This window comes from Leuciscus leuciscus (genome assembly GCF_965113295.1).
Source record: "Leuciscus leuciscus genome assembly, chromosome: 2".
Classification (NCBI taxonomy): domain Eukaryota; kingdom Metazoa; phylum Chordata; class Actinopteri; order Cypriniformes; family Leuciscidae; genus Leuciscus; species Leuciscus leuciscus.
Window position 1 is genome coordinate 64,803,444 of NC_138726.1, and position 27,683 is coordinate 64,831,126.

At 44.9% G+C, this 27,683-nt stretch overlaps 1 protein-coding gene and 1 long non-coding RNA gene across 2 annotated transcripts in view; one reads left to right on the plus strand and one right to left on the minus strand.

Annotated features, from left to right (window-relative positions):
• Positions 1–9,975: 9,975 nt before the first annotated feature.
• Positions 9,976–27,683, minus strand: part of LOC309492613 (putative C-type lectin domain family 20 member A) — a 51,081-nt gene continuing 33,373 nt past the window's right edge. Inside the window, exons 6-7 of the mRNA XM_082161623.1 lie at positions 22,700–22,756; positions 9,976–10,204 (exon numbers count right to left, since the gene is read on the minus strand). Of these exons, the coding sequence (XP_082017749.1) occupies positions 10,082–10,204; positions 22,700–22,756 (180 nt within the window). The 3' untranslated portion in view covers positions 9,976–10,081. The remainder of the gene's footprint in view (positions 10,205–22,699; positions 22,757–27,683) is intronic.
• Positions 26,483–26,968, plus strand: LOC309493046. Its single transcript, XR_014203785.1, has 2 exons — positions 26,483–26,539; positions 26,625–26,968. It is a non-coding gene; the product is annotated as an uncharacterized lncRNA (long non-coding RNA).

Sequence of the window (27,683 nt, forward strand, 5' to 3'; positions counted from 1 at the left end):
CAAAAAGCTATGACAGGATGTCTTATAATAGCACTTCGAGTTTTTCTTCGGGTGAACATGTTTGTTATTTAAAACAAACTGAAACTTGAAACAACGAAAAAAAGAATGTTACAGTATGAACTACTGACTGTCAAAAACATTAACTATGGTAATTAGTAGTAATGCCTTCTTTACTCGTTATATTTTTTGAAGTATGTGCATTGTTAGATATCATCATCATCAGAGCCTTCTCTAACGTTACTTTACTCAATAGCTGCTATTCATCAAAGAGCCTGTTTAACTTTTAACTATAAATGTTCGACTGTCTATATAATAAAGTACACAACCAAGCAATGAAAAAAAAGCTTGTAATTAAGACTGTAACATTGACTTACCTGTCGAGAAGAAAGCAGGCAACTTCAGGGTCTCTTTTGAAAGCTTTCTCCTGCATTAGCTATCCTGACAGTAACCCTTGTTTTTGTAATCTCCGGTCACGTTTCCTTTTACGATCTATTTTGGACTTTTTCGACGACGAGGACTCCTTATCCTGTGACTCATATGTATGTATGAATGAACGGTGTATAAATAACCGTGCAGTGCAGCCTTTTAAACTTGCCGGTGCAGTGACAAGCGCCTCTCACTGCTCTGCTCCTCCGCTTCTGCTGGCTTCAGTCACGTGACGCTGGCTCTGAACGAAACGCGTTGTGGAAACGCGTTGGCCTAGTACTTTTTGTCCCTCTCTGCTATTATAGTTTTTCAAGATGGCGGAACTACATGGAAGCCTCCGTGGACTTACCCGTCCCATGTATATAAAGATAATAAATTCTTCGTTTACGAGGATTAGTCTGAACATTGGCATAGGTATTTGTACACCATTGAGGGCATATTTATGAATAAAAATATAGATTTTAGATAATAAAATACCTAAAAAGCTACACATTGTCCCTTTAAACATTACACGTTTAAAACATATGCATGGGTGAATTGTTCACAATACGTTCTTTAACAAACATTTAGAAAGTAGTTAGGATACTAACCAAATTATGACCAAATATTAAGATGTTAAAGTTCATAGACCTGTATTGAGTTAAAATTAAAACATGATATAAATATCGCATTAAACACATCATTACCGAATTAAGGGGTGTTTAATAACTTCAATAGTTATCAAGCACCAGCTGATTTAAGTTTTTCTTCAAACAAAGAGACAAAAGTAATTTTCTGATAAATCATTGTACACATACATGTGTTTTGTTGTATGCATTTTGAGGGTCGCTTATAGAAAGAGGTGTCCTTGTCTTGCCTTTTTAATTTAATAACATACATTTCAACATACAAAACGCACATTCACAACTCTTGTAAATGTTTTCTTTAGCTCTAGATTAGGTGGTGCAGGCAACAGAAATTTCTACCAGCTGCCGACATTCTAGGAAGTCTGTTTTTCAAAGTGTCAGGAAAATAGACACGCTACAATAGATTGAGAATGGTGATGTTAAAAATTGTTAAACAATTTCAAAACAGGGTGTTTCAGAAGAAATGCAAACAAAACCAAAGATGCATAAAAACAAAGGTGTCCAAAATGTTACGTGCTAATATTTGGTCTTGTTTCAGAGTCGGTATGCTTCAGTGAAAACTTTGTGACTTGTGTGAACTTTGATGAGGCCGAGAACAATAGCACTGTTAAACATGCGGTGCAATAACAATGTTCAATATAAACAAGAATCCAACTCTAATGCGACTGAGCTTGTTTCACATATAACTGTTGATTGGTAGAGATAATAGTTAGATGATTTATCTAACAATTGAAATTTACGATATGTTAAAACATTCCGGCATTATGCTGCTGAGGCCCAAAACTGCTTGCCACATGTTTTCATAAAAAGAAGAACAATTATTAAGACATAAAACACAACGTCTGTTTTCTGGATCGGGCCTAAAACTCTGGTGTCAAAGTATTGGTGTGGACAGAATAAAAAAAATGAATCAACCCTCCTTTCATTGTCTGTATTCATAAAATATGTCCTCACTGGTGTAAAATGACCTCTGCCAATGATCTGACTTATTCTCGTAAGCGAAGAATTTCGTATCTTTATTTACATGGGGCGGGTAAGTCTAAGGAGGCTTCCATGTCGTTCCGCCATCTTGAAAACTATAATAGCAGAGAGGGACAAAAAGCACTAGCCTACCTCAACTCGTGTCATCAAAAATACAATTTCACCGCTAGATGGGAGAAATTCCTACACAGCGTAGGAATTTACAAGTAAGGACTTACTTGTAGGGTCTTTAACAAAAAAGCCTCCAAAATCAAGGAGGTCAAAGGGCATGCATGCTTCCTGCTATAGTATCATCAGCTCTCCCAAAGTCTGTTCATGCAGCCACCAGACAGACAGCCTGTCGCATCAACAAATGCTAACATTTTAAACTTCTACATATATTTTGAGTAGATAACCGATAGTATATTCTCAGTAAAGGGTTTCACCCTGTGTGTTTCCACACTGATTAAGGATAGTTCGGGAGATACAAGTAAAAAATGATCTTATACGTGTAATAGATCATAGCTACCGTAGAAAAAGTAAGATCATGCTTTGATTTAAGACGAGTAAAATTAAATATTCGCTCAAGACAAACTTTACTTGTGCCGCGCTGCGGACCACCAGCATCTCTGAAAAATGTGTGGTGATTTTCTAAAAGATACAACTTAATCTAAATAAGAGCAATGTAGAGTCCTCGGATTTCTTAAAACAACAACAACAAAAAACATTGCGACAAACTTTGTCAACATGTTTCATGAGGTATGTGTGGTGTTTGCAAAAGACTCAATAATCACACCGTGTAGCTCTGTTTATGTTGCCTTTTATCAACCGACGTAAAACTTACATTTTCCGACCTTTGCCGTAAATCAATGCTATAAACTTTAAAGGCACAGTAACCTGTCACTCGCAGTGCATACAAACATAGTCCAACAGGACCCAATGCTGAACGTTTTCAGACATAACATTTTCCCCCCACCCCCCTGGAAACTGAAACATAACATTTAGCCCACATTCCCCAGTGTCACTATCACCCTGTCACATAGTCCCCATGCCAGACAGGTGGAACCCTCATTCTCTGAGGGCGTGCTGGCCGTGAAATGGCGTCAGGCGGTGCTGGTGGATTACCTCCCAGCCGGTTAACTCTTGGCCTAGGCTGCCAACCCAGAGCTGCTGCTGGGGACAGAGGTGATGCAGGTGCTGAGGGAGCTGCGACTCTGTGCAGGCGGTTTGAGTGCCAACGAGTCCCATTCTCCAGTCTGTAAGTGGCCGGCCCCAACTGCTTAGTCACCCGCAGGGGCTCTGACCAGTATGACTGTAACTTATTTTGGCGGTGGAGGTGTTTGATCCTGACCCAAACCCCTGGAGAAATTGAAGGGGTCTGCACTCTGTGCGTGGCATCAAACCTCTCTTTCATCCGAGCCTGCGAACCTTTTACCTGAGCTCTGGCTTTCTGGAGTCCTGGGCTCCCACGTGCAGAAGCTGGCTCAGCCCTCAAACAGTCCAGTGGTTGCTTTAGTTTGCGCCCAATCATGAGCAATGCAGGTGACACTCCCGTGGTGGAATGCTTGGATGCCCGGATGGTCAGGAGAGTTTGGTTGAGTGCGTCGCTGAAGATTTTCCCTTCCTCCAGACAGGCTCGGATCCCATTTTTGAGAGTTTTATTCAGTCTTTCCACCCCCCCATTACTCTCTGGGTGATACACTGCCGTCCTGATGTGCTTGATGGACCGTACCGTGAGAAACTCTGTGAACTCTCCAGACACAAATTGGGGCCCGTTATCCGTTGTGACGACACTGGGGAGGCCCCAGCGCCCAAACAAGTTGTCCAGGCGGTCGATGATGGAGTGTGCAGTGATGGAGCTCAGCTGAAAAACCTCTGGCCACTTTGAATGAAGGTCGTGCACAACCAGGAGGTAGCGAGCGTGAGCCGGTGCCCCGTGAAGTTCTCCACAGAGGTCGACCTGAATATGTTCCCAGGGTGAAGACGGCCAAGAGGTCGGGGTGAGAGGGGCTGTGGCAGGCTGACCAGTTTTCCCACTCAGGAGGCAGCAAGCGCAGTTACGTACCAGCTCCTCCACATCAGAGTCTATGTGTGGCCACCACACTGTGTCACGGCAGCGCTGCTTCACTTTGACCACCCCCAGGTGCCCCTCATGCGCCATGTGTAGCACTCTGGACCTGAGAATCTCCGGAACGACCGCACGGTGGCCACGGGCCAGGCACACCGCCCCCCAGCAGGAGAGCTCGTTGCGGAAGCGGTAATAGGGGAGTAGCTTGTCATCCACTTTGGCAGGCCAGCCATCCTGGACGTAGGTACGGAGAGTTGTGAGGGCCTCGTCAGCAGCTGAGGCCTGCTGCAGCTCCGCCTGAGTGACTACTGAACTGAGAGGCCCGTGCAGGATGTGGACCCAGTCTTCGTCGCTCTCTGTGTCTGATGTCACCCCGCCTGTCTCCTTCGTCACCGACACAGCTCTAGACAGGAGGTCGGCCACCGTGTTGGCCCGCCCAGGCATAAACTCCAGACTGAAGTTATACTGGTTCAGCCTGTCAGCCCACCTCAGTAGTCTCATGGGCCTGTGCCCCGAGCCTTGAGTCGCCAGCAGTGCCGTCAGCGCTTGGTGGTCTGTGCGGATGGTAAAAGGCCTCCCATATAGATAAACATGCCAGCGTTCGCACGCCCACAGACAGGCCAGGGCCTCCCTCTCCCCCACCGAATACTTCTGCTCAGCTGTAGTAAGTGCCCGAGAGGCGAAAGCCACTGGGCGTTCCACCCCCTCTTGAGTCTGGGAGAGCACAGCACCTAGCGCCACCCCGGAGGCGTCGCAGGTGACCATGGTGGGCGCGGTCAAGCTGAAATGGGTCAGTGTGGGTGGGGACGTGAGCTGCCGTTTGATGATGCGCACAGCTTCGTGGCAGGCCGGAGTCCAGTCCCATGTGACATCCTTCCTGAGTAGCCGGCGCAGGGGGGCCGTTGAGTCAGAGTAGTGTGGCATGAATCTGAGGTAGTAGGCGGCCATCCCCAGGAAGGAAGACAGCTGGGATGGCGACTGCGGGTCTGGTAGGGACAGAATGGCCTCAGTGTGTGACATAATCGGGGCGATGCCCTCCTTCGAGAGCCTGAAGCCCAGGAACTCGACCTCCTCAACCCCGAACATGCATTTCTCAGAGTTCAGTGTGACCCCATGCTGTTCGAAACGCTGAAAGACCTGCTCCAGGCGATCATCATGCAGTGCGGTGGAGGGCGCATGCACCACCACGTCATCTAGGTAGATGGAGACACCCTGGATACCAGCCAATATGAGTGACATTATTTTCTGAAAACAGCTCGGGGCTGAGGACAGTCCAAATGCCATGCGCTTAAATCTGAAAACCCCCACGTGCGAGACAAACGCTGTAAGGTCCATGCTGGCCGATGCTAGAGGGACCTGCAGGTAGCCGTTACGTAAGTCCATCTTACTGAACACAATGGAGCCATGGAAATGGCTAGTGAGCTCCTCAGCTGTAGGTAGGGGGTACTTATCAGGGATGATGGCTTTATTTACGTCTGTGAGGTCGACACAGAGTCGCAGTCCGCCCCCTCTTCTCTTGGCTATCACCAGGTTAGACACCCACGGTGAGGCATCGACGGGCTCTATGACGTCTGCCTCCACCAGGCGATGCAGCTCGGCCTCCACCGCGTCACGGAGAGCCAGGGGTATGCGCCGTAGGGGCTGGATGACAGGGCGGACTGCCAGGTCAACAGTAGGCTGGTGTACAAATCCAGTCATGCGGCCCAGCCCGTTGAACAGTTGTGGGTAGCGGTCAGGCCAGGAGGCGGCGACCTGCAGGACATGCAGGCCCCTAGCATCACTCACAGTAAAGCCCAGGGCAAGGAACAAGTCTAGGCCCATAATGTTAGCTCCCTTCCGGGTGATACAGAATTTGGTGGCAGGCGCACATTGTTGATCATATCTGACGGGGAGGCAGGCCACACCCAGAGTGGAGATGGGAAAATGGCCGTAGCCTAACAGGGGTTTAGCCGCTGCTTCCAGAGGCACTTGACTGAAGAAGCGGTCATTTGTGCATTTGTTCAGGATTGACACTTTAGCCCCTGTGTCCACGAGGAGCGGAATGAGAGCTGTGCCCACACGGCAAGTGCAGAGCTTGAATGAAGGCTGTGAGGTCTGTACAGTGTTTATGGGAACAGCAGCAGTATCATGGCAAGCAGGAGAGGAGCGACAGCAGCGTGCAAAATGGTTCAACTTGTTGCAGTTACGACAACGTTTTCCCTGGGCAGGGCATGACTGATCTCTGGTTGCATGTTTAGAGGAGCCACAGTTGCTACAGCTCTTGTGCCCACTCTCCCTGGGCCCCCTGTCCACTCGCTGTACGTCCAAACTGTCACTCACCCTGTCAGCCGCCACTGCAGTCTCTGTGTGCTGAACTAACGGTGGTGATGACGTCACAGGTTTGTGCACAGCGCGGCCGAACTTGCGCGCCTCCATTAGGGCCGTTTCCAACTGCTTCCCAATTACTAAAGCGTCCGCTAGTGTCGTGGAGTCTGGCTCTAGTAAAAGTCTCTCCCTCAGTTGGTTACATGACGTTTTCTCTATTAACTGGTCAACTATAAGTCCATCCTCCAAAGCCCCAAACTCACAAAGTCTAGCCAGCTCACGTAATGCTGATACATAGTGGGAAACGGTCTCACCCGGCTTTTGGGTCCTCTGACGAAACTCAAAACGGTGCATCCGCCGGCTTCTTCCGGAGCTGAAGTGAGCCTTCAAGGCGGCCGTGGCTGTGACGTACTTATCATCCGATAAGGTGAGCGTGGCGAAGATTCGCTGTCCCTCCTGCCCGAGACAATGGCGCAGAAGCGCGCACTTCCTCGCCTCCGCTAGATCCGAGTGTCCCAAAGCCAGCAAATAGTCCTCAAACGACGTCAGCCAGCGATCCCAGGGAACCGCTGGATCACCGGGAACAGGCAGGAAAGGTGGCGGTGGTGGTAAGACAAGTTCAGACATCCTCGTTCGCCAAATGTGGTGTTTGCAAAAGACTCAATAATCACACCGTGTAGCTCTGTTTATGTTGCCTTTTATCAACCGACGTAAAACTTACATTTTCCGACCTTTGCCGTAAATCAATGCTATAAACTTTAAAGGCACAGTAACCTGTCACTCGCAGTGCATACAAACATAGTCCAACAGGACCCAATGCTGAACGTTTTCAGACATAACAGTATGGACAAAAATACTGTTTGAAATATTTTTGTATAAATAAGATCTAAGCATACTTTTTGCTTTATTTTTTATTTTTGTAATTTATTTTTGTAAATCTAAAGTTTTTGAACAGACGCTGTTTAGTAAAAATAATACCTTAGGTTAAATTTAAGCAAAAATCATTTGCATCATACATAAGTCTTCTAAGAAGATAAATAGAAGATATGATTTTGATAAAACTTTAAAGATTTGATTTAAACAGTCTTTTAATTTTAAAATATCTAATTTAAACTTTTACGGTTATGCTTTTAAATGAATTTAGTATAAAACTCTGGATGTAGTGTGCTCTGGAACGCAGACTAGCTTTACTGTGACATTATCCCCCGAGGCTCGTCTGGTCTGTACCTCCTCTCGTCTCTGTACGGGTCTGAAGCTTCAGTTCACACTGTAGTTTATCCCTGAAGGATCTGGGGCTGTTTTGTTTATGACAACTTAAACTATTTGCTTTTTGGATTGTTTTTTATCGTTGCATAAAGAACTACTTCACCTCTCTGGAAATGTAAGGTTTTTTATTTATATATTTATTTAGCTAAAACTTTGTTTACATTTTTTAAATACATTTTAGTAACATATGTTATTATTCATTGGTTATATATTTTATTAATAATTATTTAATTTAAAATAGAGATTAGTTAATTTTTTAGAACCGTGTGTGTGCGCGTGCGCAAAACAGCTTAGAAATGATATTAAATTATTTATTTATTTTATAGTTTTCTGTGATGGTCATGTTTAGGTGTACGGGATACAATATGCAGTTACAGTACAAACATCATCATGGCTATGGAAAGCCCCCACCATAAAAATTTAAATCCTGCATGGACAAAAAAAATGCTGATTGAATCTTTTCATATAACTGAGGTTTAAGACAACTAAGTACAGTTTTTCAATAATCTAAAGTTTTTAAACAGATATTGTTTAATAACAATTATACTTTAGGTCACCGTTAAACAAAATAATTACAGTAATCTTCTAAAAGATAAATAGAAGATGCGTATGTATTTAAACTTTAAAGATTTAATTTAAACAATCTTTCATTTTAAAAGATCATATTTAAAGTTTTATGATTATGCTTTGAAAAAAATTTAGTATGAACAAAACTTTGGCTCTGGAAAGGCGTTAGCAGACTAACATTACATACGCTGTGATATGATGCACAGAGGCTCCTCTGGTCTGTCACCCTGTATCCTGAAGCTAACATTATTGTCAAGTAACGTCTTTCTCAGAAGACGCAGCGCTGATCGGAAGGACCTTATAAGCAGCCTATCAATGGGGACAGCCTGAGGCTTCACAGTTACTAAATGTTTTCATTGTTGCTCTCTCTCCGAAGATAGGCCTATGTGGTCATTTTCTCACAGATACAACTTAAGGAATTATTGAACGTTTCACAGGTGTGAGATGACTTGTGACGCTTCAAATGTCGAATTATTTTACATACCCATGATAAATAAAAAATATACTTTAAGTTCAAGTCAAGTTTTTCCACAGACCATCGTTGTAGAATATTTGTTTTTTATTAAGACTTTTAATAATTTATTGAATTTAATTTAAAACATCTTTTATTTTTGAAAGATATCATTTAAACTTTTAAGATTATACTTTGAAATAAATTCAACACAACATTCACAATGTCTCATCCTGATCACTGAATACAGCCCTCTGAGTCAGAGACCGACAGACGGTGCTGTGAGAGAGAACCACTCTGTGATTTTATATTATATATTTTATATTATAAGCAACTCATTTATATACTTTTAAGAGGTTAAATAATAGAATGTTTTTCAACTTTAGTTAGTCTGATATACAACATTATTAGGACACCTCTTTCTCACTGTTACCTCAGGAAAGTGGATGAAGCATGCATGTGACAGATGTCAGAGCTCAAATGTGGAGGGTGGGAGGGAGCGCGATGCCGATGCTTTGCATGTGACACACACAAACACACACACACACACACACACACACACACACACACACACACACACACACACACACACCACCACCACTCAGGCTGAGACTGCGTTTGAGAGGCATTCAGGAAAAACAGTCTTTTGTATTACAACTGCAATCTCATTAATAGGATGTATGGACATCTATATGTTAGGAACTTTAATTTTTAAAGATATCTTTTAAACTTTGAAATAATTTTAGCACTAACAAAACTAGAGAGAGAGAGAGAGAGAGAGAGAGAGATAACCACTCTGTGATTTTATATTTAACTCATTGCATTTTTGTGAACCCATTGATGTGGTATGGTAGGAGCTTCTTCTTCAACTCTCTAAAAATGTAAGATGATTTTATTTATTCATCTAAAACTGAAATTTTTATTAAGACATTATTTTATATTATTGTATATTATATTATTTGTGTGAAATATACATCATTTTTATAAAATCTCTATTTCTCACTTTCACTGCACTCAGGAATAGAGAGGGTGGGAGGGCGCACGCACAGACACACATCCTATATAACCCTTCTTGACACTGTCTTCAAACATTCATCAAAAGCATCGGTCAAAACTACATGATCGAGGACTAGCATGGTTAAAAGGTCAAACTAACTGTCAAAACTATGACATATAATAGGGAGAGTCAATAGGTCAAACTAACTGTCAAAACCACATGATCAAGGGGTAGAAAGTTCAAGGGTTAATCCCTTGACCCCTATCTGTCTGCTAAATGAAGAAATGAATAGATGTAAATGTATGTTTGACTAATTACTTGTAAGTTGTAATTCATCTAGTTTAATTCAGATATCTGTAACTAAGAATGAAATGAAGCATTGGTTTGAGAAGTTTCACTCCATGAAGAACATGACTTCAGCAAACTGGAGCACTGACATTACTGGCTTTCCGAATGGTCTTTTTCTTCTGGAAGATGTTTCCGTTCGGTTGTTTCCTCCATGTAAGTGTGACGTCCTGATCGCTCAGCATCTGCTGTATCTAAACCACAAAAACAGGCTTTCATTAAACAAGTGTGATGTATTTCTCCTCAAAATGATCATCTTATACTTTATAAATCTTGCCGAAAGTGCAGAAACTGGCGAAGCTCAAAACATACATAATATTTTGTCATGACGCGAAACACTGACCAACTCATTGAACAAATGCTTCCAAATCTGAACACATTCGTCACCAAAAACAAATGTCTCAAAAGGTCTTAATAAATAATACATGTGTGATGATTCTCATTAGACTCTCATTACTGTCATACATGAATGGAAATCATCAAGCAAGCACAGAATTTTAATACATTACTGGAGCTCTTCGCGTGTCGGTCAAAGATTACAGAGATTTATTATTATTATTTTTTGTCAATGAAATGAATATACTATATTTTAGTTGGTTGAAGTTAAATTTGAAGTTATTATTGAGTATTTTTAAGGGATTTTATGGTACTAAATTATAGTTACGCTGTATTTATAATCCATTTATTCACTTTTTGAGCATATAGACCTGAAAATTACATTTACAACTTAAACTATGGTAAATCTTGAACGCTTTAGAGCGACAGACTGAAGTTTGATCTCTTTTCAAAGACGACACTTGGCAGATTATTGATGGAGTCCCAAAAAAAACAAAAAAATTATTTATTGTTATGATTAAAAATACTATTTAAAATTTTTATATGAAATATATATTTTCAAAAACATGTTTTACTCTAAAACTGAGAAAATCAAAGCTATAAATCTAAAACAGTTTGATATCTCCAAAAATGAGCTTTCAGTCAGAGTTTGTTCGGCTGCAGTTCCAAACGCTTCCACTATTCCACAGTCTGGCAAAGACGTCTATGCAAAGGGACACCATTCGTGACTCTGGTGGGACCCAAAAACCAACAACCTTTTTAAAGCCTTCATTTGCAACCGAGAAGTCCAGATTGTCTTTCCTGCCGAGACTTTGTGAGTGTGTCTGCTTCGGTGCTGTAAGCTCCGTCTTAGCCTCGTATTTCCTTGTTTTGAACCATCATTTACTACAATTTCTAGTTGTTTATATTACTACTAAATATAGCTTACCCAACCCTGACATCGCTAGCTTTCGTTACTACTAGCACAACACGCTAGTAATTCGCTAGCCTGTAAACGCGCCACCCGTGTGCGCTCAGCTATTTTTATTTATTTATTTTCTCTCGCGCGCTCGCGCCTTTGAGTTCAGAAAAGCTCAGGTGAGTAAGAAACACTCAACAAACACGGTGAGTAATGTCTTGTCCTGTTATTATCATGCGTCGTGTCTGAACGCGTTGTTGTTTTTGGAGCTCTATCGATTTGATTTATAATTCTTGATTTTTCTCTTTAAACTCGCTTACAACGAACATTTTCTACTTTTCCTCACTGAGAAGCACTAACGTTACTGCTCAAACCTCATTGTTACAACGCGGACTGTTGAGCAGACGCGTCTCAAGCCTATTAGTGATCCAACGCTGCATACTCTTAAAGGTTACGTCCGTGGATCACGGCTGAACGCGTCTTCTCCACACTCACTTACAAACAAACTTATAATATAAATTAGTATTAATATTGATAGCATCACTGGTAGCTTCGTTGCTAACTCACTGTCCATCTGTTAAAATGGCGAATATATCAGATGTAAGTAGTCTACCGCTTGGTGCAGGTGAGGACACATTTGAGCTGCACGCACTGCAGTCTGAGCTGGAAGCTGTTGAGAAACAGATCCACAACCTTTTATTGAGACAGGCCGAGCTGAGAGACCGGTGTTTGGCTCTTGAAACATCACGCGCCGATGCACACAAATCAGTGTTTAACGTTACTAACCCGCTGACTCCGACCGCGTCTACTCCGTGCGTTCCTCAGCATCGGTCGAAATCAGCCATGGTCTCGTTCACTCCGGCTCCAACACGCCACCACGAAGCCTGGGTGGTTCCGCAGCGGAAGACGCGAGTCAGGTTTAGACCAAGACTTTCTCCGACCCTCCCGGTTTTCGAGTTATCGACACAAAACCGCTTCTCCCCTCTACGCGAAACAGAACGCGATGCTGTGATCATCGGCGATTCCATCGTTCGGCACGTACACGCTACGTTAGGTAAAAGTAAGGTGCAAAGTCATTGCTTTCCTGGTGCTCGTGTTTCTGAAATCGCTGCTCGCGTTCCCGAGATCCTGAACGGTGACGAGCGCGTCGGAACTGTGGTCCTGCACGCGGGAGTGAACGACATCAGGCTGCGCCAGACGGAGATTCTGAAGAAAGACTTCAGGAATCTAATCGATACGGTACGCAGCACATCGCCTGAAACAACGATCATTGTGTCAGGACCGCTTCCCACGTACCGACTAGGGCATGAAAAGTTCAGCAGATTATTTGCGCTAAATGAATGGTTAATGTCATGGTGCAATGAGCAGAAACTGCTCTTTGTAAATAATTGGAATCTGTTTTGGGAGCGTCCTAGGCTTTTCCGTGCTGATGGCTTACACCCAAGCAGATTCGGAGCGGATCTTCTGTCAGATAACATCTCCAAAATGTTAAATACCCTTTGACTAGTAACCAAAAGTCCAAATCATAGTCTCTGCTGCACCAATTCAACTGATATAAATACTAGTGTAGAACATTGCATAGAAACCGTGTCTATTCCTCGTTTAGTGAGATCAAATGCAGGATCTAGGAAAAATCTAATTGTTATTAAAACAGAAAATGTTGCTATTAGTAAACAAAAACTATTTCTAAAGCTAGGTCTTCTAAACATTAGATCACTCACACCTAAGGCAGTTATTGTAAATGAAATAGTCACAGATAATAGCTTCGATATACTTTGCCTTACTGAAACCTGGCTTAAACCAAATGATTATTTCGGTATTAATGAGTCTACTCCTCCTGGATACTGTTATAAGCATGAGCCCCGTCTGATTGGTCGTGGCGGAGGTGTTGCAACCATTTATAGAGATATTCTAAATGTTACCCAGAAAACGGGTTATAAGTTTATTTCATTTGAAGTACTTGTACTAAATGTTACGCTCTTAGATGTTAGAAAAACATCCCTATTATCTCTAGCCTTGGCTACCGTATATAGACCGCCAGGGCCTTACGCTGATTTCCTAAAAGAGTTTGCAGATTTTCTCTCAGACCTATTAGTCAATGTCGATAAAGCACTAATTGTTGGAGATTTTAACATACACGTAGATAATCCAAATGATGCGTTAGGAGCTGCGTTTACAGATTTATTAAATTCATTTGGGGTCAAGCAAAACGTCACCGGACCAACACATCGTCTTAATCATACACTCGATTTAATTATATCACATGGAACCGATCCAACCGATATAGATATCATTCCACAAAGTGATGAAGTCACTGATCACTACATGGTAACTTGCATATTACGTACTGCTGTAATGTCATGCGGCGTCGCGTTATCAACCAGGCAGAACAATCCTCCCATCCACCATAGATAATTTCTCAAATTGCTTATCTAATCTGTCTCAGCTGCTGCCTGAACCCAAACAAACAGATGAACTAGAAGAACTAACTAGCACTATGAGCACCATTCTCTCTAGAACATTGGATGTGGTTGCACCTATTAAATTAAAAAAGGTCAGAGAGAAAAATAAAGCACCATGGTATAACAATACTACGCATGTTTTAAAGAGAGAAACCCGTATTTTAGAGCGTAAATGTAAACAAACTAATTTAGAGGTCTTTAGAATCGCGTGGAAAGACAGTATGTCACGTTATAAAAAGGCCCTAAAAGCGGCCAGGGCTGAGCACCTCCGCAAACTAATAGAAAACGTACTCGGTTACTAACGTAACCTCGGTTCTCTCTAGAAGAGGGACCGAGTACTGCGTAAGATATCTTACGCTAGGGGAAAATCCTTTTTCCGCGAGATATTGAAGCCAAAAATTATCCTTAATTTTGTAATAATGCAAAACGCGTTGCAGCAGCAATGCAGACATAGGCGAGACAGCTCGCGCGCCTATTGGCTGCTCTGCGGCAACTGCAGCAGCCTATCGAGCGAGGCCTGGCGTGACGTCAGACCCAATCAGGGCACTTCGCGCCCGCTGCGTCACGTCCCGCCGAAATGGGCGTGGTCTAGGCCTATAAATATCGCTCGCAGGCAGCTATTATCTGGTTTTTCATCATCGAAGCAACCAGAGCGTGTGCATGCACGGCAAGATACGCAGTACTCGGTCCCTCTTCTAGAGAGAACCGAGGTTACGTTAGTAACCGAGTACGTTCTCTTACGAGAGGTCTCTCGTACTGCGTAAGATATCTTACGCTAGGGGACCCAGTGTAAAACGCCGTGCGTGCTGAGATCTGACACCAAAGACCCAAGGGCGAAAGCCCGGGGTACATATAGTGCACAATCACTCAGTGAACTCACAGAGAGTCCGGGAAGAAGGAGGGGTGCAGCCTCACTTTCCACATAAAGTAGCGTCGAAGGGACACAAATTTCATCATACAGACAGGGCGGGGTACGGCCTGAACTGATGGAAAAAATGTGGGTCTTACACAGTTTGCCCAGCTTTAAACTGTCGAAAATTGAGCTGTGCTCAGTAAACGCAGCATTCTGAGCTGAACGCATCAGGTCAGATAATACTGGTAGTCTAGACCGACAGCAGCCTGGCCTGCAGGGCGGGAACCTCTAGGTTATAGAACCTTACAAATGTAGACGGGGAGGCCCAGCCTGCCGCCATACAAATATCTTGCAAGGCAATCCCACTCGACCAAGCCCACGAAGAGGCCATGCCTCTTGTGGAATGCGCTCTGACACCCAAAGGGCACTGCATGCCCTTGGAGGCGTATGCCAGCGCTATAGCATCAACTATCCATCTGGATAGGCTCTGTTTCGACGCGGCTAGTCCCTTAGAACGTCCGCTAAACGAAACAAAGAGCTGTTCCGTCTGTCTGAAAACAGACGAGCGAGACACATAAGCTCGTAATGCCCTGACTGGGCAAAGGAGGCTCGCGTCTCTTTCCTCATCAGGGACCGGTAGGGCTGACAGAGAGATAATCTGCGCCCTAAACGGTGTGTTGAGGGATTTTGGAACATAACCGTGCTTAGGTTTGAGTATAACTTTTGAGTCATTGGGCCCAAACTCCATGCACGCCGCGCTCACAGAGAGCGCGTGCAGATCCCCTATGCGCTTCACCGAAGCGAGAGCCAGCAAAAACACCGTTTTGAAAGACAGGTGTTTCAAATCGATTGACTGTAAAGGCTCAAATGGCGCACCTTTCATGGCTTCCAGAACCGTAGAAAGGTCCCATACGGGGACTGAGGGAGGTCTGGGAGGATTCAGTCTCCTAGCTCCTTTAAGGAAGCGGATGACTAAATCGTTCCTTCCTATTGACTGACCAAGCGTTGTTTCTGAGAACGCTGCTATAGCCGCCACATAAACTTTGAGCGTGGAGGGGGCCCTGCCCCCATCCAACAGCTCTTGTAGGAAGGAAAGCACCTCCGTCACATCACAATTTGTGGGTGACACACCACGGGCTGTGCACCAGCCCGAAAACACTGACCATTTCGAAGAATAGAGTCGTCTTGTAGACGGAGCTCTAGCCTGCGTGATCGTGTTTAATACTCCTTTAGGGAGTCCAACATGTACCCGTTGATGGCCCAGACATGAAGGGACCATAGATCCGGGTGAGGATGCCAGATCGAGCCGCGGGCCTGTGAGAGGAGATCTCTCCTCACTGGTACTGGCCACGGGGCAGTACTTGCTAACTGCATCACGGCTGGGAACCAAGGTTGGTTTTTCCAGAACGGTGCTACCAGCAGTACTGAGCATCCTTCTTCCCTGATCCGTTCTATCACCTGAGGCAGGAGAGAGACGGGGGGAAAAGCATAGAGCGGGCGGCGGGGCCACACATGGGCCAGCGCGCTCCTGCTCTTGGAGAAAAATTCTTGACAGTGAGCGTTTTCTTGAGACGCAAACAGGTCCACTTCCGCTCTGCCGAATTTCTTCCACAGCAGTTGGACTGTCTGTGGGTGTAGGGACCATTCGCCTGCCGGAACGTTGTTCCTGGACAGTCTGTCTGGTCCTATATTCATGATCCCTGGCACGTGCGCTGCTCTGAGCGAGCGCAGGTTGCACTGAGCCCATACCAGGAGGCGTTCTGCCAGCCTGTACAGTTTCTCGGATCTGATGCCGCCCTGGCGATTTATGTAGGATACCACAGACATGTTGTCCGAGCGGACCAAGACGTGGTGACCTTTTATTTGGGGACAAAAACGCGTCAGCGCGTTGTCTACTGCCAGCATTTCGAGGCAGTTTATGTGCAGGAGCTTCTCCCGTTCTGACCACTGGCCGAAGAACGGTCTGCCCTCGAGCAGCGCTCCCCATCCCGAGGTGGACGCGTCCGTGGACACCACTTTCACCCTCGAGGAAGTCCCCAGGCTTACACCTGATTGGTACCAGTCGTTCGCTTTCCAGGGTTTCAGCGCTGTAACGCATTTCTGATTGACCCTGAGGCGAAGCAAACCGGGTGCCCACGCTTTGCGTGGGACTCGCGCTTTCAGCCAAAACTGCAGCGGGCGCATGCGGAGCAGACCCAGCTGGAGTACTGACGATGCTGAGGCCATGAGACCTAGCATCTTCTGAAATCTTTTGAGCGGGACAGACGCGCCGCAGCGAAAAGAGTTCGCTGTGCGTCGAATGTCTACCGCGCGCCGTTGTGATAGTCGCGCTATCATGGATAGTGAGTCCAGTTCTGTGCCCAGGAAAGATATTTTCTGACTGGGTGACAGGGAGCTCTTCGCCCAATTGACACTCAGACCCAAATCCTCGAGGTGATCGAGTAAAATGGTCGTGTGTTCTATGAGCACTGCGCGAGATTGCGCTAGAATCAGCCAATCGTCCAAATAATTCAGCACTCGCATGCCTCTCATTCTGAGGGGTGCGAGCGCCGCGTCCATGCACTTCGTAAATGTACGGGGTGCTAGGGACAAACCGAATGGCAGGACTGTGTACTGATATGCCTGGCCCTCGAAGGCGAATCTCAAAAATCGCCTGTGACGTGAAGCTATCTGTATTTGAAAATACGCGTCTTTCAGATCTATTGACACAAACCAATCTCCTTGGCGAATCTGCACAAGGATTTGCCTGGTCGTGAGCATCCTGAACTGTCGCTTCACAAGCACTTTGTTCAGTTGCCTTAGATCTAGTATGGGTCTGAGACCCCCGTCTTTTTTCGGTACCAGGAAGTATCTGCTGTATAGCCCTCCTTCGCTCTGATCTTGAGAGAGGGGTTCTATGGCCCCTTTTCTCAATAGTTTCGTCACTTCGGCTCGAAGTAGATGTGCTACTTCTGTTTTTACCGTGGTCTCGACGCGCGCCACATAGCGGCGAGGGCGTCGGCGAAACTGCAGCGAATAGCCTCTTTTTATAATGTTCAGCACCCACTTCGAAACCCCGGGCAGCTTTGCCCATGCGTCTGCATGGATAGCTAGGGGTCGAATACAAAGCGCGCTCCGCTCGCTCAGCGATGGAGAAGCTTCTGTGTGCTGTAACACAAGCGTGTCGCTCGTGACATTTGAGGCATGGGGCGCGCTGATGACAGCGGGCAGATTGCCCGCGCTCGACTCCTCTACGGTGGTTAACCGCGAGGGGGAGGGCTGGGCGGTTCCCGTGGGAACTGTTATGTCTATGTGTGGATGTGGGCGCGGGACAGCGGGCACATTTATCACACCGAAAACATCGTTCGCTTGCGTGAAGCGAGTGCATGTTGGTTTCGTTTTTACAGAAACCGTGAGACATGCGTAACGTGGTGTTAGTGGGCACTGGGTAGTGGGCACATTCACCATGTTTGAAGCGCAACCGACCTGAGTCGGTTTTATGTGCGCGAGCCCTGTGTGACAGGCTGTGCTTATGTGTAGGGATGGGCACTGGGCAGTGGGCATTCTTACTACACACGAAACACCATCGGCCGTGGCCGGGACACCAGAAAATACGCTCTTTTGGGGATTTATCTGGGTAGCCGTGAAAACGGCATTTGTGTGCAGGCAAGCGGGTGACAGAACCGACTTGTTGGCTGCAGAAAACACTGGAACAGTCACATTTTCTGGAACTGGACGAGCGAATAGCTTTGGTGTGAGTCCGGCCGCAGCGGGACTGGAACACCGTCGTTTTCCTAGCTGTGCTAGGACGACTTCGGGGCCTCGGGCTTCACCGTAACCTTAGGTCGCGGGCCGCGTCCTGCGGGGCGGCGACCGGATGAGCGGGAGCGCGGTCTCGCGCTTCTGGCCTGGCGGCGCTGTGAAGTGGAGGCAGTGGACGGTGGCTGTGGCTGTGAGCTCTGAGCAGACGGTTTCGCACGGCCTGCTGCAGAGCTGGAGCGCTTCGGGAGGAAGTGCTTCATAGCCTGAGACGCTTTCTGTACCTCTGCGAATCTCTCCGCGAAATCTTTGACGGAGGATCCGAAGAGGCCTGCGGCGGAAAGCGGGGCGTCGAGGAACGCGGTGCGCTCAGACTCGGCCATTTCCGAGAGCGTCAGCCATAGATGTCTCTCAGACACGGTGAGAGAAGCCATAGTCCGTCCAATGGCTTGCGCTGCGGACTTAGTAGCACGAAGGGCGAGGTCCGTGGCACTCCTTAAGTCCGGCACGCAGATCGCGTCAGGTCCTTCCTCATCCAGCTTACGGAGGAGATCGGCCTGGAAGATCTGGAGCGTTGCCATGGTATGCAACGCTGACGCAGCTTGCCCGGCGGCGGAGAAAGCGCGGTGGAGCAAGCTCGACGTCGTGCGGCAAGCTTTAGAGGGTAGGGCCGGCTTAGCGCGCCGTCCAGCGGAGGGCGGGCATAAGTGGGCCGCTATCGCCTCTTCAACCGGCGGCAGCGAGAGGTATCCTTTGTTCTTGGCATCGTCAACGGCGGAGAATGCCAAAGAAACAGCAGGACGCACTCTAGCAGAATAGGGGGCGCTCCAGGACTTGGCGACTTCTTCGTGTAACTCAGGAAGAAAGGGCGCCGGTCTGGACACAGGTGAAGCGCGCTCCCCAGGCAGGAAAAATCCATCCAGCCGGTTGTGAGCGGGCTGCTCAGGCGAAGACCACTCGAGGCCGAGGCTCGCCGCGGCCTGTGCGAGTACTCGCATGAGTTCCGTCTCGATGGAAGCTCTTTTGCCTGACGAAGTGCGGGCAGGGGGCGCGGGGTCCTCAGAGCCCGCCCAATCCTCACTGCCTGACGCCAGGATAGAGCAGGAATCATCCTCTCCCAGCAGGGCTTCCTCATCCGCGATATCAACGGAAGCGGCGGCAGACGGCGGCCGCTGTCCGTCAGGAAGCGAAACAGAAGAAGCCGGGGAAGCAAGCGGGCGAACCGGCGAGCTTTGGCGGCTGAGGGAGGGTTCCGGGGCCCGCTGGGCACGGCGCTTTTTACGGCGCGACGCCGCGGCGGGCGGGGGAGCAGTCTCGGTGAAGACGGCTAGGCGAGTCCTCAGAGTCGCCATTGCCATCAGCTCGCAGTGAGGGCATCCGCCGTCAGCGAGCGCGAGAGCTGCATGTTCCTCACCCAGGCAGGAAACGCAGATCACGTGGCGGTCCCCGTCGCTGAGTGTGGCTCTGCACGAGCCGCAGGAAGGCATCTTTAAAAAGACGCTAGCTCTTTTAGAAATGTGTGTCGCAGCGGCGACACACACACACAGAAATACAGTGTAATAAAGAGAAGGATATAAGCGCCGGAAAGCGCAGCAGGAAGGCAGGAAGGCGGCGCGGCCAGCGACTTCAGTGACTCGTCCCGCTGAAGGTGCTCTCTCTCGACGGCGCGGCTCCTAATCCAGCTCCAGCGATGCGTGTGCTTCGCTTGAAGGATGAAAAATCAGATAATAGCTGCCTGCGAGCGATATTTATAGGCCTAGACCACGCCCATTTCGGCGGGACGTGACGCAGCGGGCGCGAAGTGCCCTGATTGGGTCTGACGTCACGCCAGGCCTCGCTCGATAGGCTGCTGCAGTTGCCGCAGAGCAGCCAATAGGCGCGCGAGCTGTCTCGCCTATGTCTGCATTGCTGCTGCAACGCGTTTTGCATTATTACAAAATTAAGGATAATTTTTGGCTTCAATATCTCGCGGAAAAAGGATTTTCCCCTAGCGTAAGATATCTTACGCAGTACGAGAGACCTCTCGTAAGAGAACAACCAAAACAATCCAAGGTTTTTATTTAACACCGTGGCTAGACTAACAAATAAACAGACGTCACCCGAACAAAATATCCCGTTACAGTTCAGTAGTAATGATTTCATGAACTTCTTTACTGAGAAAATAGAAAGCATCAGAACCACAATTGTAAACGTTCAATCTTCAATCGCGCCTTATAATTCAGCTTCAATTATCACCCCGAAAGAACAATTACAGTGCTTTACAACTATAGAACAAAAAGAGTTAAATAAACTTATCACTTCATCTAAAACAACAACATGTTTATTAGATCCTATACCAACTAATCTACTGAAAGAAGTGTTACCTGTAGTGGAAGAGCCTCTCCTCAATATTATTAACTCGTCTTTATCTTTAGGTCATGTTCCAAGAACATTTAAACTGGCAGTTATAAAACCTCTCATTAAGAAACCACAATTAGATCATAATAATCTAGCAAATTATAGACCCATTTCAAATCTTCCATTTATGTCTAAAATATTAGAAAAAGTGGTGTCCGCTCAACTGGGCTCTTTCTTGCAACAAAATGAGATCTATGAAAAGTTTCAGTCTGGATTCAGACCGCATCATAGCACTGAAACTGCGCTCGTTAAAATCACAAATGATTTACTTTTAGCTTCTGACCAAGGCTGTATCTCAATACTAGTTTTACTTGATCTTAGTGCTGCGTTCGATACTATAGATCACACAATACTCTTAGATCGACTACAAAATTATACTGGTGTTCAAGGACAAGCACTAAGCTGGTTCAAATCATACCTATCTGACCGCTACCATTTTGTCTATTTAAATGGAGAAAAATCGATCATAACTCCAGTAAACTATGGAGTGCCGCAGGGATCTGTATTAGGCCCTCTGTTATTTTCAATATATATGATGCCACTTGGAAATATTATAAGGAAACATGGAATTAGTTTTTTCCATTGTTATGCTGATGACACTCAAATATATATTTCATCAAGGCCGGATGAAAACGCAAAATTTTTCAAATTGACAGAGTGTGTTAAAGATATAAAAGATTGGATGACCCGTAATTTTCTTTTATTAAATCCAGACAAGACAGAGGTAATACTTATCGGTTCAAAAAACCGCCCACAAAACCTCGCACAATACAACTTTAACATCATAGGATGTCCTGTTACTTTATCCTCTACAGTAAAAGACCTGGGTGTTACACTCGATTGCAACCTGTCTTTTGAAAATCATATTTCATATGTTACAAAAACAGCATTTTTCCACCTTAGAAACATTGCTAAGCTACGTAATATGCTATCAGTTTCTGATGCAGAAAAGTTAGTTCATGCATTCATGACCTCGAGACTGGATTACTGTAATGCTTTACTAGCTGGTTGTCCTGCATCCTCAATAAACAAGCTACAGTTAGTCCAAAATGCCGCCGCTAGAGTTCTTACTAGATCAAGAAAATATGATCATATAACACCGATTTTATCATCACTGCATTGGTTACCTATAAAGTTCCGTATTAATTACAAGGTATTGCTACTGACCTATAAAGCCCTAAACGGCTTAGCTCCAGTCTATTTAACGGATCTTTTATCATCCTATAATCCATCGCGCTCTTTAAGATCACTAAATTCAAGGCTTTTGGTCATACCTAGGATATCCAGAACCACCAAAGGAGGGAGAGCATTCTCACATTTGGCTCCAAAACTCTGGAATAGTCTTCCTGATACTGTTCGTTGCTCAGACTCGCTCTCCCAGTTTAAAACTAGATTAAAGTCGCATCTCTTCAGCCAGGCATTCATATAATCCTACAGTTCAAACTACAATCCGGCCTCTAGCTCATAAATGCCAGAGGAGAACTGGCCCCCGACTGAGCCTGGGTTCTCCCAAGGTTTTTTTTTCTCCATTAGGTCACTTGATGAAGTTTTTCGGTTCCTTGCCACTGTTGCCTTTGGCTTGCTCAGTTGGGGATATTTTGGGGATATTTAATTTAATTTTATCAATCAATAAATTCCTCTTGAAACAAACTTTGTTGTATTATTTTAATTTAATACTGTGAAGCTGCTTTGATACAATCTGTATTGTGAAAAGCGCTATACAAATAAACTTGACTTGACTTGACTATTCTACATTCCTGACCGTGAGGAGCACAAGTGTGACCTTTTCGAATCATGGCCATGATTTTGTGTGTGTGTGTGTGTGTGTGTGTGTGTGTGTGTGTGTGTGTGTGTGTGTGTGTGTGTGTGTGTGTGTTCACACAGCAAGTGCCAAAACCTTTACCAAGTTTCGTACCATTCCGATGAAGAAGAAAAGAAGAAGAAGAAGAAACGTCAAAAATGACTGAAAGGTTAATTTGAGTCTGTTGAGTGTTATAAAACCCACCTTGTTTAAGACGAGTGCACTCAGTGTAGCGTCGTCCGCATTCTCACTGGCTTTGACCTGCACTCGGTAGTGATGTTACATATGACACTGAAGCTTCGATGCGCGTATCACACAAGCGACACAATTTCTAGTGAAGCCCCGTATCGGGGCGTGTATCGGTTTATTAGAGTCACGTGATCGATGACAAACGAAGCCTCACTTTCTGTCAAATCACGTGCGCGTTTCGCTTTGGGTGTCAGAAGGCTCGAACTCCAGATCTTATTTAACGAGTCTTTGTTGCCTCAGTCTGGTTGATGTGTTTGTGAGGAGAGTGCTGTACTTTGAAAGTTAATCAATATATTACATTTAAATAACCAACATTTATTTTTTCACTACTTAGGCTATAATTTTTTCGTTGTTTTTGTGTCTTTTTGTTTTTGTAAAATCTTTGCACTTTTTGGTGATTTTAGGTAATTTGGTGTTTGTATTTGGGTTTAGGGTGGGTTTAGGGGAGAGGGGATAGGGTGTTGTGTTTGGTGAAGGGTTTGTATTTAGAGCAATGGCAACAGCCAAAAATAATAAATATAATAAAAAACTGTATCACCTTTCTGTCATTCCTACAGTTAAGCACTATCAGTAACAAGTGTTATAAGCACTTTTAATAACAGATGATCCTATCAGACAATGTCCTTATTCATTTTGTGTGTGTGTGTGTGTGTGTGTGTGTGTGTGTGTGTGTGTGTTGTGTGAGTGTGTGGAGAGAGAGAGAGAGAGAGTAGGCCTACATTAAATCTTGTTGAATCATATAAGCTTATATTATATTTTATTGTCACACTTTAATGGGAAAATGAATTTATTTAATGAACAAATCAAACACAAACATGTAAGGCTTTTATTTGTACACATAACATTGAAACTATGGAGTGTGTTTGTGGTTGCTTCATCTGCCAGAGCTTCTAACACAGGCTTCTGGCTGCTTTATTTTAAATAACCACCAGATGGCGCTGTTCTCGACCAGTTCTCGACACTCTCGAAGCTTTGAATCTTTTCCCGGAACAGTCAGGAGAAAGCCTCAGTGATTCATGAGGCTTCATTTCCCCATCCCTAGCACTCGGATCACCTGCTGCTTTCTCTTCACTGCAGGACAACACACGGATCATATTAGGGATCCCCAAACTTCTTGTCTTGGACTTTTTTTTTTCTTTTTTTTGTTGACATTTTTCAAAAATATATACACTGCTCAAAAAAATAAAGGGAACACTTAAACAACACAATTTAACTCCAAGTCAATCACACTTCTGTGAAATCTAACTGTCCACTTAGGAAGCAACACTGATTGACAATCAATTTCACATGCTGTTGTGCAAATGGAATAGACAACAGATGGAAATTATAGGCAATTAGCAAGACACCCCCAATAAAGGAGTGGTTCTGCAGGTGGTGACCACAGACCCCTTCTCAGTTCCTATGCTTCCTGGCTGATGTTTTGGTCACTTTTGAATGCTGGCGGTGCTTTCACTCTAGTGGTAGCATGAGACGGAGTCTACAACCCACACAAGTGGCTCAGGTAGTGCAGCTCATCCAGGATGGCACATCAATGCGAGCTGTGGCAAGAAGGTTTGCTGTGTCTGTCAGCGTAGTGTCCAGAGCATGGAGGCGCTACCAGGAGACAGGCCAGTACATCAGGAGACGTGGAGGAGGCCGTAGGAGGGCAACAACCCAGCAGCAGGACCGCTACCTCTACCTTTGTGCAAGGAGGAGCAGGAGGAGCACTGCCAGAGCCCTGCAAAATGACCTCCAGCAGGCCACAAATGTGCATGTGTCTGCTCAAACGGTCAGAAACAGACTCCATGAGGGTGGTATGAGGGCCCGACGTCCACAGGTGGGGGTTGTGCTTACAGCCCAACACCGTGCAGGACGTTTGGCATTTGCCAGAGAACACCAAGATTGGCAAATTCGCCACTGGCGCCCTGTGCTCTTCACAGATGAAAGCAGGTTCACACTGAGCACATGTGACAGACGTGACGTGAGTCTGGAGACGCCGTGGAGAACGTTCTGCTGCCTGCAACATGTGGACAGGAGGAGAAGCTCGCGGGCAATCGGGGAGACGTGGAGGCAAAATGACAAAATAATTAATCAGAATACTTAGCAAACGTTTCTCCTGCTCCTAGCTCATGGACAGCTCCTACTCACACTCTCCGTCTCTGCAAGTTTCGGAAGGGAATGATTCAGATTTCTCTCGGCACAGCTACTAGAAGACAGACGGGTTGCTCTCGTCACATCTATGTCATCAAGCTCAGTTTGAGTCTGCGCAGTACGCTCAGCCATCAGGAAGTGAGAGCTTCTAACTGACTTCACTTTTCTCTGTTGAATCCAATGGGGGCGCTGTGTCCATTTCTTTTACTGTCTATGGCTAGAAGCCCTCTCTCGGGTTTCACATGGGTTTCTCCATGTGTAATTGCGCGTCAACGTGGACAACGACGCAGAAGTGTAAATGAAAACCAACGCGTAGTCTATAGCGTAGAGGCTCCGGCGTAGGTCCGACGCAGAAGTAATCAGCCTTGATTTATAACTCTGAACTAAACTCACAAACCAGACAAGTAAACAGTCAATGATAAAATAGGAACAAATGAACAATTTACAAGCAGAAGCACAAATTCATAAAATAAAATAAAGATACAAATAAAATAAACAGTGCTGTAAGTTTTTATTTTTTATTTTTTTTTAGGTAGGTCTAACAGTGGTATTGAGGGACGAAATAATAAAGACATTTAATAATGAATAAAATGAAAAAAATAAACGGGACGATCTTCTCTGAATAAATTAAACACAGATTAATCCTTACAATATAAAGTCCCTGTGAACCGGAAGTTGCAAACGACTTTTCTCCAGTGTTGTGACGTATTTCCCAGTGAAAGGGAATATTGAACAGAGGACAGGGTTTGACTTCAGCGCTCCTCCTCTTCATCTCTGCTCATAGCACTAGCGGTTTGAGGAGTGGTTCAGCGTTTTCAACACAAGCCGTCAAACTGACGTCATCAGAGAAGGAACAACTTTCCAGACCGGAAGTAACTTTTCAGATTTTGATTAAAGATTACCACGGCAAAAAAAAAAAAAGTTACAAGACTAGTAATATGCACTAACAAAGTAAATAGGGTCAATTTTGATTTCATGTCGACTTTAAGTTTACGGAAGTTAGTCATTCAAGAGCAGTGAGTGTCATTAATGCTAATCAAACAATAAAAGACTGAGAAATGATCAGAGACAGCGGCAGGATTATAAGGCTGCTGTCACTTTAAGAGCTACACAGATCCAATATACCGATACACAACTTTCTCAATTGTTCACTTAAGACAAAACCGACTGTTTACGTGCTAATTCTGTAATTCTGTTTAGTGACGAAGCAACACAGCCTCTATTGAGCAAGCTCTCCGATTTTAAGATGTTAAGAAGTGTCAAATTAAAATGAATGATTTTAAAATAAAACACTAACTAAGAAAAAGATTAAATATTTTAGTTGTTTATATACATGTCATGTGACCATTAAGGTTGAGGGTAGGGTTAGCTGCCTCTAAGGAGCCATTGGGGGCCTAAAACACCATCGAGCTCTTTTTTCGCTGTTGTTGATTTGAAGTGTGTTAATTATTTACTATAATTTTTCACTTGCAGATCATAACCCAGCCAACATTTGTATGTGGGACCCATATGGGTATGAAATGGGCTGAAAAATGGGCCCCATGTAGGATTGTCCGCGGGTTCCATAACCTTTAAACACACTATATCTGCTGTGGTAAACCACATGGTATCTGCTGTTCTCTTTAATAATCCTGGCTTGAGAAACGTTTTGTTTGCTGCTCAGCTGTGAGTTTGTAGTTCTTATTTCATCTTTTGTGTATGCTTTGTTGAAGAATTTGTACAAATGTTAATGAGTTGTTTTCTTTTGTAGAGGATTTTTGTATACATGTGACTTACATTGCCCTTGAGTGCTCGATTGGGAGTTTGCTTGGGTGCAACTGCCCAAGGATTGCATTCAAAGACTCAACCAGAAGGACAAATGTTTCCTTTCATCAATTCCTACCATTTGCAGATAAGACTGTTCCTTCTAAAGACTGCTTACTTTATCAACCCCATTATTCGTCAACATCTTTATGGGACATTTCACACTCATCCACTCACACCATTACTTTTTGTGTGATTTATTTAATGTTTGAGTTTGTTAGTTTGGTGTTTATGGTGAACTGTTTATGGTGAACTGTTTATGTAAAAAATTCAATATATGCTAAGAAATGATTTTTCTTTCTTGTCTTTTGTTGATTCATGTATACCCTGAACACAGTATCTGGTAGGGTAGAGTGCAAGATTGATTCCCCCTCATTCTTCTGTAGCAGGCCTGGTTTGAAATAGCTGGGACAGTTATAGTGTGTTTAAAGGTATACATGTGAATTAAACGTGGCACAATGGCCTTCATAATCACAGTATGCTAATGGCTATCTAGTGCAGGGATTTCATCAATATGCTGATTGAGGACTGTTGGGACACTCCAGGCACAGGATGGTTCTGTCGGGAGAGACAGAGTCGTTAGCACCTGAAGGGTTACAAATTTAAGAATCTATTTCAGATATGCTTCCTTACATAACATAATGGTGAAGAATACTGATTTTAGCATTTGAGGTTTTAGCATTTGAGGTTTTAATTTAGATTCCAATACAAACTGATAAAGTTTAGTAGACTGATTTCAGATGATTATTGAGTCTCCAGCAAGAGTCTCCTTTCCTGCCAGTCCTGTTTTGTCTATTGTATTTTAAACGAGTCAGATCTCTGAGATTCTCACCTTTCAGCCTAGACGTTGAATCGTTAGGTTGATTGGATTAGCTGTAGGGGAGACTTTCACCTTTTGTCTTTAATAGCTCTGGGATGGCCCTTGGAACCAGAGTTCCTGGCCAGTATCAGCATTTGAATAGCTATGCTGATTCAATTGGACTGGTAGTGCTCTCAGACTAGGGTG